Here is a 22446-nt window from a genome sequence, read left to right on the forward strand (position 1 = left end):
AATGATGGCATTCCTTAAGAGCAGTTGGGATGAATGACAGGGTAATATACTAAGTTTCCCATCAATAGACGTAAAAACAGAACAACTGTACGTTAAGAATGTTATAAAGTGATTCGAATAATACACGATCATTGGAGTGGAATATTTCTCTCCCAGCCCTGACTTATGTGAAAAGAAAACTTCCAAAGGAATAAGGTATTTCTCCTCAGAGAATAGTGATCCTAACAATTAGGAGAGACAGCAGCCATTTTTGCATCCCACTGACCATAGAGTGTGATTCCCTCCGAACAGCAGAGTGGATTAGATGTTGGTTATCAAGCATGTGGGGTTGAAAAGATGTAAGGAAGGTATACAATTTTGGAAATGTACAAGTCAGACATGAAATCAGTGGAAAGATTTCAAAAAGCACAGGGTCATATGAGAAGTTTCCTGGGAAGAAAAGACGGATGGTGATCTGGGTAGGGTCATCTGAGCATGGTGGCTTCACTGATTTGCCCTCTCACTCTACTCAGAGCCAAGTCTCACCACGCCCATGGCCTTCGTCCATAAGATGAATAAATACGAATGCAGCAGAAGAGAAAAAAGGTCTACAAATTCTCTCACCAGCATTACCTTTAAGCAAGTTTACTCATCTGTAAAATGAAGATAATAATAATAATAATCTTTATAAAGAGTACAGTGAGGATTTGATAAGATAAAGCATGTAAGTGTTTAGTGCAAGCCATAGAAAGCACTTAGCTATGATTACAGCTATGCTGTTACCTTTCCATCATTAAAGCATTTGTCATTCACTCCAGAGACAAAAAAGTAGGGACACAGTTTCCCAATCTCTCTGGACCATGCCTATAGTGAAACAGCTTGTAGCAACCACTAGCTCACCCATAAACCATCACTACTACATTAAATTCGGGAACTTGGGGAAAATGAGGCCTTTTTTCTTTTTAAGCTTCATTCCCAGTCTCAAACAGTTGTAGATATGCTCTTTTATTTCCTAGTCAATCTCACTTTTTGCCAAGATGTGCTCAATTAGTTTGAAAGTTCCATGAGAGTAGGCCCTGGTAAGTTCTACCATTGACCTTTCCCTGGGTCCTAGCAAGGTGTTTGACACTTAGTAGGAGCTCAACAGATTAAGTGGAATGAATTTGACCCATTTTCCACAAGCCTTCTACCCAAGTCGTGTTTGAATGAAATCTCCAGTGGCTGCCTCGCTGTGCGGCAATGAGTGAAAGGTTAATACACTGTAAATGTAACCGTGATCATTCTGAGTTGTCATTTAACCTATTTACAGCAGCCGGAAAGTTATTTCTCAGCTGTATAAAATTAAACAAGAAATAATTCATGCTTCATGTTCCATGTCCCCCATTATGGGGCCTTCTTACCAGTTTAATTAGTTAGTGAAGGGCAGCATACTTTCCCTTCCACCTTTTGTCAAGAATCCTAAAGGCTTCAGAGAAAAATGACTCAGGAGGCGAAACAGCAGGACTCACGGTGTTATTTATAATCTCAGCAACTGGAAACTATTTCAGGGTCTGTAGCGGCAAATCTCAAGCTCCGTTTACCTTACCCCATAATTCTGGAGTTTGAGTATAAATGATGAAACAGCTAATGACATGTTACACCACAAAGTAATATTAGCTTTTTTTTTAATCATCATCAGCCTTTTTATTATTTTTTAAGGACACACAAAACTGTGTAAATTGTGGTTTATCTCACCACAGAAGCATTTAATCAAGTGTACTGTAATTATATTTTGCGTGGCTACTGAGAATAATCAGTTTCTTCATTATAAAGATTGTCCTAAAAATTACATTAATGAGGGTCAGCCATAAATAGCATTGGGAATTTAGCTAGCTTAAATGTTATATTTGCATATCTGCTTTGTAGATTCCTTATAAATGCATTGCCATGGGCTAGGATCTTTTCATGGGCACTGGCATTTAATGACTATTCCTCGAACCAACATTTTACTTTAAGTGAATTGTATTTTCATTAAAAGCATATCTATTTCCCAGGTTCTTTCTTACATATTTGTTTCCTTTGTGCTGGGATTCACAAAGCTTTTCATGTTTAGCTCATTTATTTCCTCACTGCATAATAATTTTTAGAAGGTTATATTTTAGAAGATTTGGTGTAAAAAAAATGCATTCCATTATCAGATAAAGGGGCTGCATTTAGCTACCAGATGAGAAACTTCCAGATGACCAAGAAAGAAAAAGGTCATTTTCATAAATAAGATGAAAGTATATTAAAATAACCAAGCTAATATTTACCTAATTTTTCACCACAGTCAACATCTAATTTTTTCCATCTTTAGGGCTTATAGTTTAAGGCAAGAATTATTTACTATGTTTCTGTCCTTGTTCTTTTTTAGAAAGCTGATTTGAGGGATACCTCACTAATATTTTGTAACACTAATCTAGTAGTCTGTTATCTTTTTGTAGCCTACTGCATTACACAGAAGCATGGATACACTTACTTTAGATAAACCCATACTGTCTGGCACATAAACAAACATAGAAAATAGAAAGGAATCCAGAGGCCAAGACCAGTTTTCTTCATTGGTCTGAGCTACCTCTGAATTGATTCACATAACACCATCCTCATTTTTCTGAATATGATACATATTATTCATTAGTATTTAAGGTTTTATTATATTTTAGCGTGTCTTTTAAATAAGAGTTTTTGTTTTTTAATAGTAAAACTTTCTAGTATATATTTATCTCCTAATAATCCATAGTATAGTTTCTTGTGACCTTGGCTTCATTGGTCATGTCCAGAAAAGTAGAAAGCACATTTGCGTTCAGACTCTTGGTCTATCTGGCTCATGGTTCTACTTTGACCATGGCCCCCAGAAGCATTTTGTGAAGGCTTTGACCTTGCCCCTAAAATTTGGGTGTGCCTTCTCCAAAATAGTTGTGTTTCTCTTTGTGACCCAGTTCAGCTTAATCACTTAATTACTTCATCTTTTCATGGGATTGGCATTTAATGGCTATTTTTTTGAACCAAGGTTTTACATTAAGTGAAATGTATTTGCATTAAATTATACTACAAGGCATGCACACTTGCCAGAGAGACAGAGACAGAAAGCAAGAAATCATGGGGGGATTGCCACACCGCAGTCTCTTCTCCTCCATTATCCTCTTGGAATTTTGGGCATGCGTGCCTTGAGTAAGTTTAAGCTGCTGGGTCAGGGACTCAAACCACAGGCAACTATGTGGGAGTCCAGCAACATAAGTATTAGGCCATCTGCTGGTCCTTATACTTGAGTCCTTTAAAGGGACAGTTTTAACTTGCTCTGCTTCTTGGAAAGAAAACTGAGAGCCATAGTATTTTATAGCTGAAAGGGCCGCTGCATGTTCTCAAGACTGATTCCAATTCCACATAATGATACCAACCCTGAAGTGGACCTCCTCAGGGAAATACTCCTGTTGCTTCTGTTCTTTGTCTCATACACAAGTAGCTTCCTATTCACAGCAAAACATTCCCTTCAACTCCATGGCAACAACCTTTTTGATCATTAGGATAGTTTTATCGAAAGTTTTGGATAGGTAAAGTACTCCCACTTTCCTTGCCTACAGTCTTTTTCTTTTAACTCTTTATTTTTATTTTAATTGTAAAGAATTGGTCAGTCAAGGCTGCTTCTTATAAAAGCCAAAATCTCTTTCCCCCTATACACTCTATGCTTAATAATAAACCTCAGATTCTCGGGACCAGCAAATGGAGTGATGGTTACATCGCTGGACTCTCACATAGTCAACCACTGTTCAAGTCCTGGACCTGGCGATTTGAAACTCACACTGGATGTGTGTGCATGCATGCCCAAAATCCCGAAAGGAGAATGGAGGAGAAGGGATCGCAGCATGGCCATCCCCCCTCTCAGGGGATGTCTCTCTGGCAAGCAAATGTGCCCTAGAGCAAAAATCTCTCTAAAATAATAGCAAGGTAAAATAAATCTCAGATTCTATAAATCCACCAGTTTGATCATGTGGGAGTGAACATCATAGGTCAGGGTTCATAGATTCTCCCTTGTGACCATTCTCACATTATCATCAACCAATTGGCTTTCAACACCATGGGAAAAAATGGGGACTTCGGCTCTACCATGTCACCTGAGCACACTACAATAATACTCCTGCCAATCAGTCTTCCTGAATTATACATATTTGGTATGGGAATTAGGTTAAAAAGAAAAAAACATGTCCACATAATACTACTCACTTGTTTACCTCTTGGTTTCTGCATGCCAGAATGGGAGGTGGGCTTGCAGAGGTGGAGGGGAAGGATAAGTTCCAGTGTTATATCTCCTAAAACCTGCCTTCCACTGCACAGTGGTTTTGTAACCTCCTTGTATTTGTAGCCAGAAATTAAAAATCTGTCCATTTAAACATAATTATGTAAAACCATGATGACTATAAAGTCTTCATTATAAACTCCACACTGAAAACAATCTTTACAGTGTCTTCAGGTCCACCTTCCCATATGCATTGAATATCCTCATAGTGTGTTCTCTCAGAAACAATTTTTGAGTATCATTCCTCAGGTTTGGACAGAACTGCAGAAAGGCAACTCCTTATAAAGGAGTTGCACTGGCTCAGATGAGTGAACAATTTCACTGACATCAGGTCAAAAATGAAGGGTGGGCAATAAATGTTGTATGGGCAAGGGGAAAATTATAAATTGGGACTGATATATAAACATGAGTATGATTCATAATCACCCATCTCAGGATCAGCAGATGGCATAGTGGTTATACTGCTGGACTCCCACGTGGCCAACCGCAGTTTGAGTACCAGACCCAGTGGCTTGAAACTCAACTCTGGGTGCATGTGTGTGCATGCCCAGGACTCTGGGAGAATGGACGAGAAGGGATTACGGTATGGCCATCCTTCTTGAGGGGTAATTTTACACTTTCCCTCTCACTGTCTCTGTTACTCTCCATTGAGTGCACATGCCCTAAGGAAAAGAAACTTTAAAAAAACAAAATCAAACAACAACAACAACAAAAACCCTCTCAGAAGATGTGCCAGTATTAGTTTGTATTGGAAAACAAGAGAGTGGTAGGGAGGTGGGCGGGAGGTGCTTCTTTTCAGCACTGTATATTTGTGACACACAGAAAATTAAAAATTCAGAGATAAAGTACTGGCCCAGGCACCATGGTACATAGTTAGCATCACAAGTTCAATTTCCAAACCAACCTGAACACACCAGGCACGGTCAAGTATGCCTGTAACCCTAGGCAACTGGGAGGGTAGGCAGGAAGTTTGTGACACAGTGAGATCCTATCAAAAAAACACCTGCTCCTGGGGCTGGACACAAGCACAGAAGTAACGCATGCTCTGCAAGGGTGGCCCATTTGGGAAAGTTCTGTACTCATGCCTACATGCCTTCCATGGCACCCTGGGTGCTGGGGTCTAGCATCGGTGGGGGTGGGTTGACTCGTCGGAGGCGGCACAGGTGAACAGAAGACGAAGGCCTCGGTGCCTTTTTTATGCACGTCCTTAGCCGGACACCCCCAGAGATTGGTCTCTGAGGAGTGACCCCTGCTAGGAATTATTGTGCGTTTTTATTGAAAATGTGTTACATGCAAGTAAATGGAAGAGGGGCTATGTGTTTTAATTACTAGCTCATAAAATTTTAACAATAGGGAACATAGATTCTATTTAGGGTTGGATTAAGGGTGGGTCTAGTGCAGTTCCACAATTGTTTGTTTGATGTAGGTGGGTCTCTATGGAATGCAGTTTGGGGACAGTGGTTCTAGCAAGCAGAGATGATTATCAGCTGATGTGGTGCAGCAGCCATCTTGTGATTACTGGGAATGGTGCTGAGAAAAGAAAATCTCAAGTATAGATATTAGTTTTTATGGATCTTAATAAAGAATGGAACTTATATAATTGTATAGGGATTTAAAACTTAATTTAAGGAACCCTAATATATCTTAAAGGGGTAAAACTTACTGTTTACTAGGTAAGGGCAGGGACAGCCTTTTTAACTGGTGGTAAAGTGACTAACAAGTTAATGAAGAACTTTAAGGTGAGTTTGTGGCATTCTATTGTGCCTGTGGCGCCACTGTTATGTATTTTGTTAGAACATTAGCCATAATGAGGTGGGAGTGCCCTGGGCCCGTTTTGGCCTAAAAGATTATTCTTAAGCTCATGTTAAATGTACCCTGGCACCTGGGTATGCATGTGCCCATGATCTGGGGCTGGCTGGGGCTGGGCGTGGATTGTGTGGGTGATGTTCATCTCTCCACCTGTCTTTCCCTCTCTCCTGCTTCCACTCTTTCTCATATTCATACTCCTGGGAGAGACAGAAACTGAAAAAAAAAAAACAAACAAACAAACAAACAAACCTCTCTCTGTCTTTCTATCTCCCTAATAAAGGAAAAAATATATATATGAAAAGATACGAAACCTAGAGTCCTGTGGAAGGTGTGTGGTGGTTCAAGGGAGAAATCAAGGATATAAAGTGGGGAGTTTATGTTCACAAAAATATGCATACATATATACATGTAGTACTTTTTCTCTCAGCATATATAATTATATGTATATATTTATATGTGTGTACCTATGTGTATGTGTGTGTATTTTATATATATATATATAATGTGTGTTTAAACACACCACAATCCCTTCTCCTCCATTCTCCTCTCGGGATCTTGGGCATGCATGCACAAGTGCCTGGCATGAGTTTAAGCCCCCTGGTCCAAAACTCAAACCGTGGTCGAATACATGGGAGTCCAGCAACATAGCCATTATGCCAACTGCTGGTCCTTTCATTCTTTATTTTCAAATTTTGCTATAGGAGTGTCTGCCAACCAGAGAGACAGAGAGTAAGAGAGGGAAATCAGCTACCAGAGATGGCCACACTGCCATCTCTTCTCTTCCATTCTCCTCTTGAGATTTTAGGCACGCATGTACACATGCCCAGCCTGTTTTCAAGCCACTGGATTCAGGACTCAAAGCTCATAGTCAGCCATGTGGGATCTAACCTCCTTAACCACCACACCACTGGCTGGTGCCTCCAGTCCACTTCGTACCTGAATATCACCCACTTCCACACAGAGAGAAGGCAAACTTTTTAACTAGAGACCAGCCCTCCTGTTGGTAACCAGCTTGCCCAGTGTTCTTGTTTATTAGGTGATCATGGAGAAAACCATGGATGGCAACTTTGTGAGTCACTTAACTTTAACAAAGAAATACAAGCACATGATCGTTCTTTTAAGGTTTGTAGGCAGAGGGTGGTAAGCTTTTCTAAAAGGTAAAATCATGACTCTCACACCAATATAAAACAAATACATGCCAAAGATTTCATTCAATTCATTAATTAAGGGGAAAATAAGTAAGATGTTAATACAAATTCAAAGATAAAATTGATGTTGAGATAAAAACTAGTCAGTGTCTTACAGGGCATCTATAAGTTAGCATATAACTTTACTAAGTCTTAGAACTTTAGTCAGTACTTAGCAGTGAGTCAAAACAAGTATATTTTCCTAAATAATGGCTGGGTAAACTTAGTCTCTGAATGGCATTGAAAGGATGTACTGCCTAGCTTCTTGCCCTAATTTCAAGCTATGGATCATTTGTATAACCGTGGCGAAAGGTACGGGAACATACTGAGTAGTCCATGTTAGCGTTTGGATCTCAGCTTATAGACATAATACATGCTTGCACGTTTTCTGTAAGGCAGACACCAAGAGTAGAATCTCCAGAAACTGGGACTTACTTACTAAAAGTTGCTGTAGAGAAGGAGGATGAAGCCAGTATTGATCTCTGCTTTTGTCTCAGTCTAGTTTAATAATTCATTCACTTATCCACTCGGTGATTCAATAGCTACCGGCCGAGCATCTACTATGTACAAAGCACTGAGGATCACAATGAAAAAGATAAACTCCCTATTCTTTTTTTTTTTTTAAGAATTATTTCATTTAACTTCATTTATTTATTTACTTACTTTTGACCAGATAGGGGGAGAGAGAAAGAGAGCGAAAGTAAGAAAGCAAGCAGCCAGGTCTGGGACTTGAACTGTGGTCAGCCATGTGGAAGTCCAGCACCCTTAACCACCATGCCACCTTCTGGCCCCATAAAATCCCTGTTCTTAATAAACTTACATTCTATTTATTATTTGTCTGTAAAAGACAGGCAACAAATAGGAAAACCATTACAAGAGTAATATGTAGATTCAGGTAGCAGAAAGTTTTATTAAAAGGCAAAAATAAAAAAGAAGGAAGGATAAAGTGAGTGGCCAGAGGGTGGGTGGGCTTGCTTTAGGTAGAACAGTCGGGAAATTGCAGGAGGATTGGCAGGACTGACGAGTGTGGCCCAGCCAGAGCAATGGGACTGGTGTCCATTGTTCATCTTCTGACAAACAGTCCCAGGCTGCATGGCCCAATGTATGAATGTATTAAAGTCTTCATGGCCCATGATAGCTCCACCTCCAGCTTCCATCTGCTCGTAAAAAAGTAGAAATAAGGGTGAGGAATCAGAGCAGCAAGAGGATCAAGTTATGCAAATAGTTTCCACTGGAGGAGAAAAAAAAAAAGCCAGATTTCTTGAGCTATAGTAGAGAAGTACAGAGCATACATTTTATGTTATTTTACTTTATTTTTATTTTTACTTTATTTTTAATGAGAGAGAGGAAGATTTTTGACAGAGTCTTACTGTGTCATGATGTTGCTGCTCCTGCATCCCAGTTAGCTAGGACTACAGGCATGTGCCACTGAGCCCAGCCTGTTTACACTGGACTGAGAATCAAACCCGGACTTCCCAGGAGACCTTGGCCCCAAGCAGCAGCATCTTAGCAGCTTACTGCTGTGACTGAGCCAGAGAGTATGGATTATAGATCCGAGACCCCTGCTACTTACTGTTGTATGACTTTAGACAAATTACCTAAATCTATTTTCCATCGATTAATGACACATCGTGATCATTCCCTCCTGAGGTCACTGGGAGAATTAAATGAAATAATCTCTAAAAGCCCTAGACACATCAAAAGTGCTCAACAAGGGTAACTATAATATCATTTTTTTCTCCTGGAAGGAGAGTCTGTGGTGGCATCTCTGTGTAGTACTGGTTAGCTAGTCTTACCGCTGCTGTACAGTTTTTCAAATTTATGGGAAGATGACTCATTATTAAGACCAGCAGATGACATAATGGTTATGTCATTGGACTCCCACATAACTGACTACAGTTCAAGTCCCGGATTCGGTAGCTTGAAACTCACGCTGGGTGCAAGTGTGCCCAAAATCCCAAGAGGAGAGTGAAGAAGGGATTGCAGCATGGCCATCCCTCTGGGTGGTGATTTCTTACTTTCTGTCTCTCTTTCTCTGTCTCTCCAGTGAGCACATATGCCCCCATAGCAAAAAGCTCTCAAAAAAAAAAAAAAATGTTCTCAGAGTTCAGGTATTCTGGGATCTAGAGGTACCATGATGTAAGTTAGCTTTGACCTAACCTGTGTGATCAAAATAATCCTAGCAGTCAATCCAAGTTTCTCAAAGAAATGGAAGGTACATGAGCCTAATAGCATTCCTCAAACGTTTTAGCATAAACTTAGACATCCTTGGGTAGGCTGAAAGTTTAGAAAATAAAATTAGAATATTTCATAGAGTTTTGATAAAGGATTCTTTTTGCTTTGCTTTCCTGTCCTGTCTTTTGTCTTCCTTTCCTTTTCCCCCATCTTCCATGGGTTGCCTTCTCTTCTTGGCAACTATGTGTTAGGAAGCTATTAATTAGCTGCTTCTAACTCTTAATTTTCAATAAGATTTAATGCAGTAGAGATCAAACTGCTTCCTTTAAAAGAAAGATTAAATGTCTGCAAAGTCCATGAATTGATTTTCTAATTGTTTTGCTAGTGATTTTTTTCCTGCTTGATAAGGTTGCTGAAGAAAATAATAATTCTAATTAAATTTTAAATGTATTTTTAGTATTTTATGGATTCTAGGGAGACTAAGTTTTCTTGCAGGGAATATGTTAAGACCATAACATTCCTCTCTAACCCTATAATTATTATAATCTGGGGAATGTCTGTAATACATTCCACTGCAATTAAATTACGTACCCCAGACGGTTCAAGATCTGTTTATAAAGGAAGAATGGATTTCCCACAGCTGCTTGCCTGTGAGAGCATCCTTCATGCAACACTGCAGCAGGCAGTGGTGTACGCACTAAAACAACATGCTCGAGGTTCAACTTTCAGAGCTTTCAAATGTCTTTCAAAAACTTCTCATAGCACAGATTGCTTAATTTGTGTGCATGAAAAACCTACTGATTACATGTGAATAAGAGTCAACATGGAATAGGAGAGGGATGATGAGAACCCTGGTGTATTTGCCCACTCGTCTCTTTGGGAATTAGAAGGTATTCAGTCCTGTTCCGGTATCCTGCCCAGATCACACTCACTGAGCTCTCCCTGTGAAGACTGAAATCTGCCGAGAACAGTGTGGGGCACCTTGGGTATCTCTTACACTATTCACTGGATGGTCTTCATTCAGTTACACAGCTGGAAAATGTTTTCTGTGAGAAGCATGTTCACAAAAAGATTCATGAGAGAAAGGGAAATGGGGAGGGGGAGGAAGGACGAGGGAAAATGATCCAAACCTGCGTTGAAGCAGAGTCGTATAAAATAGAGCTCATGGTCCAGCTGTTCTATTTTGAAGACCAATCATCAGAACCTGGACTTATAAAATGAGATCTGTTAATTTTCCAAGTTGTGTTTAATTGGTCATGATTTAGTTCAGACATATTGGACCTTCTGTGTGGAATCACAGCTATATTGAAGAATCGCTTACTTACTAATCCTCACAAGCATATTGGGAAGTTGGGTAGCACTAGTCCCCTTTCATGACTGAGGAAACTGCAGGTCAATGGCCATTCATGATTCTTCCGAAGTCACCCAGGTATTAAGCTGAAGAAGTTGCATTTGAACCCAGGCCTATATGTCTCTAAACTCCACGGTCTCTCCGCTGCATTTCCTGCATCTCCCCAGCTGACGTGGTGAAGGATATGTTCTCCCATCTGCAAATCCAAACCGTCCTCAGAAATAATTTCCTAATAGTGAGCTGCCCTAATAATGCTCTAGTTTGTTTCTAGGGGAGAATACTGGCCTTCAGAGCAGGCTCTTTCTACCATCTATTTCTAAAAAGCCTTTGATGGTTCCCTGTTCAGAGCTCATATACCTGTCAAAAGCTACTATGCAATTTATTTCTGAGGATAGTTAACATTCCCCCCATCCTGCGGTGTCAGGTGCTCTCAGAAATTGAAATGCAGGATCTCCCTCAGTGCTGGTCTTTTAGATCAGTAGCTGTCACCGATAAAATGTCTCCTTGAAATTGCAGAGACAAAGCTGCAAGGCAGCCAGAGGACCCACCCTCACTTCTCCTGTGGGTATCAGCATTCTCACTGGTGATATTAAATTTTCTGGAATTGCTGCAGTTTTGTAGAATGATCATGGGAACTTAGATGATCTCTGAGGAAATGCCTTCCTCAAGTCGCCAGCTTGAAAAAGGAGGCAGTCAGATTCCCACCCATCTGGCACTCACATTCTTTCAGTCTGAGACAGAAAGAGAAATTCGGAGGCCTGACAAGGGCATGCACAAATATTTCTTGTCTGTTTTCTCAGTACGGAGTGTGGGGCTTTTTTTCCATCAGTTATTATTCAGTGCCTTTAAGAAGCTCTGATCTGAAGGAAAACAGCCCCAAGCAAACCTCACTCTGTCTGCTGGAATTAAATGTTCCTTCCGGTTTCCTGGTGTCCACAATTCTAATTCATCCTCTGACTATCCTTGGCAACTTCCACTTTTTGAACTTGACTTTGTCTTGACTTCACGCCCTCACCTGCTGGTCTCTGGTGTCTGGAGAGCATATGCTCCCCACCAGTTTCAGCTACTTCCAAAATGTCACAGGTCTGTGAAAATGCTTCCCAAGACTACCAAAATAAACACTCAGATTTGTGCTGTCTTGGGTGCACTGTGAACTCCTCGCATGAAGAAGCTTCTGGTTTTAAAATGGACTTCTAGCCTACCCACTGGGAGGTGTGGTTATCTTTGTCCACATGCCTTCCAGAGAATCTCAGAGGCTGAAAGGTTATCACCAGGACCTGGGCATTGTCACCTCTCCACTGGACTACACCTGTTGTTGTTTAACTGTCCGCCACCTCCATGATCACTCACAGAGCTCGCCTCACAGTTTTCGGGTGCCTCTTCCTAAGAAACAGCTCGAGTCACCCTACCTTCCTGCCCACTGCCCGTTCCTCCAACCCCCAATGGCTCCATATTTTTGAACTACATCCAACCCATTTTCAGCCTTCCATTTAGCACTTTCCACACTCGGTTGTCAACTTTATCTGACAATAATTAGCGTAGTTACCCCCATTTCACCTGAGCTGGAATATTCATATATTCCCACACAGAACACCTGTGCTCATATCTGTCTGTTCACATCCTAAGTACCTATGCTGACTATTATCTTTTCCATGCCAAAATATTCCTCATCTTTCTCTACCTAGACTGTGCCCTGCAGGTGAACTGTTGTGGACTGCCTTCATGAGTCCCCTTTGCCCTCTGGCTCATGATTGGGTTTGGCCAAGGTGTTGCCCAGCAGGAGACTGAGTCCCTGCCTTCTACAAACCACAGCGTCTTTCCAGTAGCTATAACCGTAACCACAGCTGCTTTCTCTGGGTTTCAACAATGGCCATTCTTGCTGAAAGAGAGGCTGGGAGAGTATTGATTCTTCTGTTGTAGCCCGTATTAGTAGGAATATACAAAAGTGAAGGGGAGAGATGGCAGTGGTTTTGGAGCAACTATTCAGTAGTATCTGTCAAAAAAGTCCACCAACGGGCCAGCCCCTTGGGTGCAGGGATAAGGCCCTGTTGAAGAGACACCAGATCCTACATGATCACTGTGGCTGGAGTCCCAGGGTGGTCAGCCTGAGGTGTCCAGGGCACTCATGCAAGTACCCAAGATATGGCAGGATGGAAGGCTGGAGAAAGGGGATGAAGGCATGAGCAGACCCTGCAAAGAAACTCTCTCTCTCTCATACTCTCTTACCTCCCGTGCATGCACACACCCTCTATCATGAATAAAGAGAATTTTAAAACAAAAGAAGTCCATTAAGACTTTTCTTTTTTTCTCCTAGGAGCCAGCATATGTGATGACTTATACAAATATTTCTCCTTCCATCACACCAATGGAGACACCATGACTGCCATGAATCCAAAGGAGATGAATGTTGCCGCCGCGCTTTGGGCTGTTGTCGCTTTTGTGGTGGCAGACATGGAAGAAATGCTGCCCAGGGAAGATGGCGCATCTGTCCTTCCTAGTCAGAAAGTTTGAGTCTGCAACTTCAGGAAGTCCCTCTTCATGTAACAACTTAACCTGCTTCATTTCACAACCCTTTTTCATGTTATCATCTTTCTTGATATTTTCCAAATTGTCTGTTTCTAAAATAAGGAGTGATTCCCACTGCCACATAGAATAGGCATACAATAGGGATGAAGGTAGGAGTGTTTACTTATATCATCTTTAAAAAAATACTGTTTTTACTTTGAAAAGAAACAATGAATAAATCTTTGGAAGACTTCTGGTTTTGATATGTTCATTAATGAGCATTAAATTGAATACATAAGCTTCAGTTTGCGTGTTTTATGCTGTTTATTGGAGGAGTAGAGAAATTACACAATTGTAGCATGATCTTAATTAAATATATAGAGAGGTATTTAGCCTCCTAATTTGTATATGTTTTAATATTATTCAAAAATTGTAAATGAGATAGGATTTTTTAAGAGGTTTTTGCCTTAGGGCACATGTGCTCACCAGAGAGAGAGAGAGAGAGAGAGAGAGAATGAGAACTCACCCCTCCAAGGTGGATGGTCATGCCTCATCCCTTCTTATCCATTCCTCTCCTGGGATCTTGGGCACCCATGCACACGTGCCCAATGTGATTTTGAACCCACCAGGTCTGGAACTCAAACCACGGTGGGGCATGTAGGAGTCCAGCGATGTAACCACTATGACATCTGCCAGCCCTAAGTTATGGATTTTTTTTTAGAGAGATTTTTTGCACAACAGGAACCATAGCATTCTAAATAGGGTGCATACACTCACCAGACAGACAGAGAAAGACAGAGACACAGAAAGAGAGAAACCATCCCCCAGGGAGGGTGATCACGATGCATTCCCTTCTCCTCCATTCTCCTCTTGGGATTTTGGGCACCAGTGTGAGGTTCAAGCCTACGTGTCTGGGACTCGAATTGCAGTCAGCCTTGTGGGAGTCCAATGACGTAACCATTACTCAATCTGCTGGTCCCCTGAATTTTTTAAATTAACACAAAAATAGATGTCTCTATTTAGGGGAAAACAGCAAGCATATATAACCTAATCTCCTTATTAAAGATGAGTACCAGGATCTATCACTAGACAAATAATATAATTTTACATTTATGTTTTATGTATTTCACACATTTTCACAAAGTTGGGGCTTATCATAATTTGCTGGTAATAAAGTTGAAGCTTGGAGAGGTTAAATAATATTCACAGGATTCTACAAAGCAAAAGCATTGATCCCCATTCACTCTGAGGACAGTTTCTACTATTTTTCCTCATACTGTGTGTAAATTAAAAATTACAAAAGATATCAAAAAAAATCAAGGGAAAAAAAAAAACGCATTGCCAAGAGATAAAACAATTAAGAGAAGCAGACAAAGAGCTAACCCAGAAGTTGAAATTATCAGAGAAAGATGACAGGAGGAGAATTTCAGCAGACAAATGGCAACTACAAAACAGAGTCTATTGCAAATGCTAAAAAGTGAAATACAATGCCAGAAATGAAGAATTTCTTTGTTAGGCTTCTCAGCAGACTGAACAAGGCTGAGCAATGAATCAGGAAACTTGAACATAGAACATAAGTCAAAAATCATTCAAACTGAAACATTAAGAGAAGAAAGGATGAAGAAAAAAAATTCCAGGATGACCTAAGAGTTAGGAGATGATATCAAGTGGTCTAATATAGATATTAAGTGAAGATATGTACCAGATATGTACACAGAACATTAAACCAGCTTTCTCTTTAAGAAAACATGCAGAATGTGATGAACTGAAATTCCGCTGTCATAGTCTTTCAGGGTTCAGAGAGGGCCTATAGACAAACCCAGAACTTGCCATACTCTGGGATCCTAGAGAATGCTCACAAAAATGAAACCCCAAAATATTATACCTCAGCACAATGGCAAACTAAAAATAATTCTGAAAACTGCAACTAAAAGAATCATGATTGAATAAATGCTGAGTAGAGGATCTTAAAGAAATTCCTCTAAAGTTACAAAAAATATGAGCCCATGGTCAAAAGCAAAACAAACACAACAAATAGGAACCATAGAATTCTGAGTAGGAGCAAACCAAAGAAGACAACAATGGAATTAACCCACAATGTCCCCTGATACTGGAATTTTTGTGCTCAGAATTTTATAAACTATGCCATTATGTTTAAGGAAATAGAAGAGACTGAGGCTACAATAGAGAGTAAGAGACGATGAAAAATGGTCAAGCAGATAATATGAAGAATCAAGTAGACTGCCCATTTTGGAGACCAACAGCATCAGGGCTGAACTGCCCGAGCCACAGCCCCTCCCTTCCAACCTCACCTCCCAGTTCCTCAGCTGGAAAGGACAAGGGAACTGCAGACCTCTTAAGCAGCCATCTCCATTCCCTACTCCACTCACCATACATGCCTTTCTTTTTTTATTATTTCCTTTTCTTTTTTTCTATTCTATTTTCTCTTTTTCTTCCACCTTAGTTTCTCATTTTGCTGCTCAGCCTCCACTGACTGAGAGTCTAGACAGGTCTAGGTGCATAGTAACCAAACATCTGAATATTGTGAGGGTTGGAGAAATCCTCACCCCAACACACACACTTGGACTAGTGGAAAAAAGGGAGAATCAAGGGGGGAAAAGAAAGAAGTAGAACAGTGAGCAAACACAAAATGGAAAATCAACTGTTGATGATAATAGGTAAGATAATATCTTTGATTGAGACAATATTCAGTCTGTTCTGGATAGAAAAATTCATTTTGTATGCTGTAATGATATCCAGTGAATGAATATAAAATAAATAAATAAATAATATTACCAAAGACAAGTCTTTAAAAGTCAGACTTCCTGACAAGTTTTTTTTTTTTAAGTTCTTCAAAGGTAATGATCCTGGTAAAGCAAATTTTTAATAAATATGTGAAAGATAAAAAAGAAAAAATATTTTTCAAGAATTATAAACTTTAATAAGTGAAATTTTTAAATTAGGTAACCAATTTAACATTAGAAATTATAAACTGAAAATACTGTAATAGTAAAGAAAGTAATGAGAATTTGCACAGCAAAATGTGGAAAATGTGGATGGGACATTAAGAAATATGAGTTTTATTATCTAATTTAATCATTGTTCCTAAAACAAGAATTATCTGAAGAAATAATAAATAAAAAATGTCCAGAAATAGTGAAATACACCAAAACACAGAATCAAGAACATAGTGAATCCCAAACATAAACAAGAAGAAATATTACAGAGAAACTAGAGACCATAAAAGACAAAAGAAATACCTTTGAAGTAACAGTGATAGATGATCTTAAAAGGGGCAACAATTCAATTTCCAGGGAACTTCTTAATAGTAGCAACACCACAAACTAGAAAATAATAAAATCATATTTTCAACATGCTAAGGGATGATTATCAACATAAAAATTTGGTTGGTGCTCAGCAAAAATATCTTTCAAAAATGAGGATCTTTTCAGATCCTTAAAGCTGAGAGAGTTTACCACCAGCAGAGCTTCACTAAAAGAAATATGAAAAGGTATATTACAAGCAAAGAAAATTATTCTGGAGTGAAGGTTAAGTGAAGAGATTGGTGCTAGGCCAAAACACGTGTGATCTTTCAGGCCTGACTAGAAGCACTCCAAAGGCTTTGCCTGGAAGGGCTGGTGAGAGAAAGCTGCCCTCCCCACAGCTGACTTTGTGCATAGCCAGTATATTCTATTAGTTTTCTGGAAGGACCTAGTTAAGAACTCAGGCCCCATGAGCTGGCTCAGTAGCACAGTGGTAAAGTCTCATGCGTAGGGTGCTAGATCCAACATGGCCAGCTGCAGTTGGAATCCCAACCCCAGAGACTTGAAAATCCTGCTGGCTCTTTTTCATGAGTGCTCAAAACCCCTATGGAATGGAGAAATGGAGAAAAAACTATTGCAGTGTAACCACACCCCACTGAGGGTGTTTGTGTGTGTGTGCTTTCTCTCCTATTCTCTCTCTCTTTCTGTCTCACACACATGCACACATAATCCTAGCAATTCCAAAAAAATAATAAACACAACTCAGGACCTCTGGGCAGGCCATGTTCAATTCATACTGTCCATCAGACCGGGGAGCTGAGCTGCATTGTTTAAAATACTGGGTTCTTTGCAACTGATCTCTAAGATTAGAGACCCACCCTAAAATGCAGGAAAAAGTCACAAATATGAGGAGGAAAAGATAAATTTTTAATAGGAAAATCAAACTTTTTAACAGAAAAGAATACACCTCCATGCCAGAAAGACATGTGAGTGGGCAGCTGCCAGAGAAAGACAACTACAATTGGGAACCAAGTTAGGTGTTAATTTTATCCTAGGGTCTTGTCATGACTTTTTAGGAGAGTACCGTTGTATCTGGTTCCTTTATTCAAAATCGCAGGCTTCCATCTGTGCTTGCATACTTCTTCACGTAAGGAATCATTACCCAATTACTATGCCCAGTGTAGACTTTGAAGGTATGAGCATCCATGTGGGGATGGCCTATCCCAGTGTGAACTAAGATGTTGACCAAGCATCTAGGTGAGATAACCACCCTCTTGGCACCAGGGTTTCTAGCTGTGGGCATTGGTAACAGTAATTGATGTGTCATATGTCCCTTTTGTTGGCATATTGGAATTCCCTGCTTATAATATCTACCTATAACATTATCTATATTCCTGGTTCAAACACCACCATTGGAGGCTTCCTTAACTTATGAACAAGGTACTTATATCTACTCTTAACTTTTTTCATCCATAGTACTTTCCACTTTTAGCCTTTCCACCTCCTTCTCCCCTAGTTTTGGTGTCTATGAAATGTCAGAAGTCTTTTGTTCAGGACTCCTCTGCAGTGAGGAGTCTATCTGTTCTGACTCACCTAACTGGGGGATAATGCAACATTAGGGAGTTAGTTGCCTCTTGTTCACGATATCCCAATAAGTGATTAAGACTTAATTAGCACATTCATTTAAGCTCATTATCCTACTAGGCTTACCCCAACCTGGCAACTGGACATAAATTAAGAGCAAAGAAAGTAGGAATCATTTGAAACGAACACAGTAAGTAAAAAAGCAATCATAATGTGGTATTTGAAAAGAAACAAGATAGAAAGAAGATGCTGGATGAAAATAATATGAATAAGAAGGAAAGTTACTAGAATTAGTGTGCTGGGGTTTTTATTGAAGAAAATACAGATGTCTATCTTTAGGCTTTGTTAAGTTAAATATGAAAGTTAAATTTTCTAACCACAAAACAATAGAGATGGAACATATAATGAAAAAACAATCCTGCCCCAAGTCAAATGACTACAAAAGACTCAACAAATTTGATATCATATTTGATGACCACAATGCCACTTTAAAATGGAAATCTCATAAGTTTAGAAAATAAGTAATGATTTTATATAATTAATAAATGACTACTGTGTAACCGATGAATCACGGAATGAATCATAATTGAAACTAAAATACTAAAATCTAAGCAATAACACACACAAACACCTCCATATTAAAACTTGCAGAATGTTGGTGAGCAGTTTCTCAGAGACAAATTTACAGTTCTTAATGCTAAAAATAAAAAAGCCCCCCAGAGGCCAAAAATATTAATGTACTAATTTAAGAAGCAACTAGCAGAATAAACCCAAAGAAACAACTAGAAAATAAATTATGAATATGAGTTGAAATCAGTGAAACATTCAGTAGAAAAGATCAACAAACTCAAATAGTTCTTTTTAAATACTAAAAATTACTTAAGAAAAGCTTTAAACCAATAATTTGGAACTTGGAATAAATGGACCAATTTCTATTAAAATGTAAATTATCTAAATTAGCTGAATAAATTGAATTATGTCAATAACTCTAGAAACATTAAATGAGTTGAATCACTAGTTTAAAATTTATCCCCCTACACAAATTCTTCAGGCCTGATAGTTTCATAAGCAAGTTCTATCAAACTTGACATAAACAATTCCAATTTTATGAAACTATTCCAGAGCATAGAAAAAAGACGATTTTCTAATCTAACTTTATGAGACTAGTATAATCTTAAAAACTGATTAAAGACACTACAGAAAAATAACAATCCATTTCATTTATGATTAAAACTCTTGAGCAAAATAGTTACAAATTGCACCTATCACTGAGAAAAAAGAGAATACATGATGACAAAGCTGAATTTCTGCCAGATATACAGGATTGGTATATCATTAGAATATCAATTACCACAATTTACCACATTAACAAATTAAAATTAGGAAAAAGTTATCCAATCATCACTAGATGCAGACAAAGAGTCACAAAAAGTCCAAAATTTATTTATGCTAAAAAGTAAAGAGACTAGCAGTTAGCATAATGGCTATGTCGCTGGACTCCCATGTAGTCGACCACGGTTTGAGTCCCAGACCCGGTGGCTTAAACTCACGCCGGGCGCCTGTGCATGCATGCCCAAGATCCCAAGAGGAGAATGGAGGAGAAAGGATTGCGGTGTGACCATCCCCCCTAGGGGGTGATTTCTCGCTTTCTATCTCTCTGTCTCTCTCTGTCTGGCGAGCACATGCACCCTATAGAAAAACCTCTTCAAAAATAAATAAATAAATAAATAAATAAATAAATAAATAAATAGGATATCTTTAACTGGGTAAAAAGCACTATAAAAAAAAAGTAAAAAAAAAAATTAACAGGAAATGTTGAAAATGTTTCCATTATGTTAAGGAGTAAAATAAGTACTATCCTATAGTACTGGGATGTCCTAGCTGCTACAAAATAAGCAATAAAAAGGAAGGAATAAAATGTTTTATTTGTAGGGATGATTGACTAAGTAGAAAATTCAAAAGAATCTATAAAAGACTATCAGAATTAAAAACAGGGCTTAAGATCGCTAAAGGAAAGAAATCGATAAATCTGAAAAACATTTCTATACAAGTACTTGGATAATGCAACCAAAAAGATACCATTTGTGTAAGTATCAAATAATACAAAATGTCGAACAATTGATTTTACAACATGATGAATGAGACTCCTTTATAGAGAAAAGTTAGAAAACTGTGATGAAATACATTGAGGTAGAACTAAAGAATTGGAGAAATATGTCGTGTTTACCTTTGAAAGACTCAGTAGTAATGATGTCCATTCTTCCCAAGCAATAGCAATCAGAATTCTACAATGGAACTTTTTGGGCTTGAATTCTTGATTTTGGTTTGTTAGTTTGTATATTTAATTGCCAAAATGATTCCAAAATGTAATAGGAAAAATAAAATCTTAACAAAAGACAACAATTTCTGAAAAAGAACAATAAAGGAAGAGGGGTCATGGTAGTCATTAATGTGATTGTCCTTTAGTTCCATTTTCTTTTGCAATAAGATTGCACTTTCCAGCTCTTGTAATTTGGTATCACTATGTTCTTTTGCCAAAGAAATGAGCAGATTTTAAAAATTATTATTTTAATTATTATTTAATAAGAATAGCTTCTACATAAGATCACAAGAGACTGACAGAAAAGGCACAAAACCCTAATATTAATCAAATAAACCTCATATCCCAAACAGATTACCCACCTCAGGGTGGGAATTTTAAGTATGGTGAAATTGTTGACCATACTCTCTCCTTCCCCTCCCATGACAAACGGCAGTGTTCCAGATACTATCTACTCTATCAGTTCGGATCTGGAGTGATGACTAGGGATGTTAGAACTTTCAGTCCACTCACAGTGGATATGAAGCATAAATGAAAAACTGTTCCATTGTGCAAAGGCACTATTTTGTGGAGGTTGGTACCACAGCATAACTAGACTATTCTAACTTTTTATTTTATCTTTCCAAATCAAGACATTATTGATCTGTAGTATTTTAAGGTGGTGTGGCATTAACACAAGCAAGACTAGTAGAACAGAATAGAGTCCAGGTCCAGTGTCACATACAAGAAGACTTGACCAAGGATCAGTAAGAAGTACTGATCGTAATTCACAACTGTGACAATAATCTCTCTCTTTGGCAGTTTCCGTATTTCTTGCCTAAGTCTTTCCTGCCTTGAGAGAATTTTAAGACTTTCCTGCTGGCAGCCAGGCTAATTTTCTCTTGACAGGGTTCCATGCTGGAAATTTTCATATTATTTCTTCTTTAATAAAGGAGGAGTGAAAATTGAGATTTATTTGCCATAAGATAGAAGCTGGACTTGAATAGAATGATTGTGAGTAAACAAAGTGGAATTACCTCATATCTCCTCTGCAGAATCTTTTGTTGGGAAGTTTGGAAACAAGTAGTTGTTTTTCCAACTTAATGGCACCAAGAACAGTGCTTAGTACAGAGTAGGTTCACAATAAAAGTCCCCTGATGGGGAACATCAGCCACTTTATGTGGCACCATTCATATCCTATCTTTCCAAAGAGACAAGTAACAATAAGTGAAAACTTGGGTTAGAAAGGACCATTCAGTAACTCACATGGGAAACAATTCCTCCTACAGTGGCTCTCAAAAGACAGATGTTTTGACTGATTAATATTGGTCATGCAACTTACAAGATGATATCTTTCAGCTTAATCCAAAAGACAGTCACAGTCACGTTCAGGCTGGATTGAGAAACAGCACATTCTTATTCTTTGATCAAGCTCTATGAGGGGAAACTACAGCAGCACTTACTCTAAAGGTAATCTTGCTCTATTACCAGGCTCAGCTCTTCTGAGTATTCTGCTTGATGCCTCATGCACTATGAGATATTCTTCTCTAAGTCAACAGGAACCATTTCTGTCCATGTATGAGTTCCTAGGTTTGTTTTCTCTATTCCTTTCAGTTGGATCTTTGCCCAGCTGCTGATAGTTTCCTTAAATATATGCACTGAGCAGTTCTCAGCTGAAGATGTGTAGGTGAGGTGAGGACCCTCTGCAGATCGCCAGCATTCTCTTTCTGTGTAACTCTCTTCTCTCTCAGACTGTGTCCTGTGAACTGTAGCAGCCTCAGCCGCTCTGGACATTCAGCTTCTTCTCTTGAACGCATAGCAGTTGCTGGGACTAACCTGGATTTCCCCTCCATGCACTGTAAGTAGAAACTCTATTAAGGAAATAAGCTAGGGCATCACAGGGCTCACTTCATCTGTCTTCTACCTCTTCGGCACTGGTATACTTCATTTCCAATGTCCAGTGTCTTAAACACTGTTGCTTC

At 39.0% G+C, this 22446-nt stretch overlaps 1 protein-coding gene across 3 annotated transcripts in view; it reads left to right on the forward strand.

Moving 5' to 3' along the window:
• Positions 1 to 13579, forward strand: part of CPQ (carboxypeptidase Q) — a 580759-nt gene extending 567180 nt beyond the window's left edge. For all 3 annotated transcript variants that reach the window (XM_027765483.1, XM_006161308.3, XM_027765482.1), the window contains one exon: positions 13128 to 13579. In XM_027765483.1, the coding sequence (XP_027621284.1) occupies positions 13128 to 13193 (66 nt within the window). In that variant the 3' untranslated portion in view covers positions 13194 to 13579. The remainder of the gene's footprint in view (positions 1 to 13127) is intronic.
• The last annotated feature ends 8867 nt before the right edge of the window (positions 13580 to 22446 follow it).

The sequence above is a fragment of the Tupaia chinensis genome, unplaced genomic scaffold (assembly GCF_000334495.1).
Source record: "Tupaia chinensis unplaced genomic scaffold, TupChi_1.0 Scaffold138407_1, whole genome shotgun sequence".
Classification (NCBI taxonomy): Eukaryota; Metazoa; Chordata; class Mammalia; order Scandentia; family Tupaiidae; genus Tupaia; species Tupaia belangeri.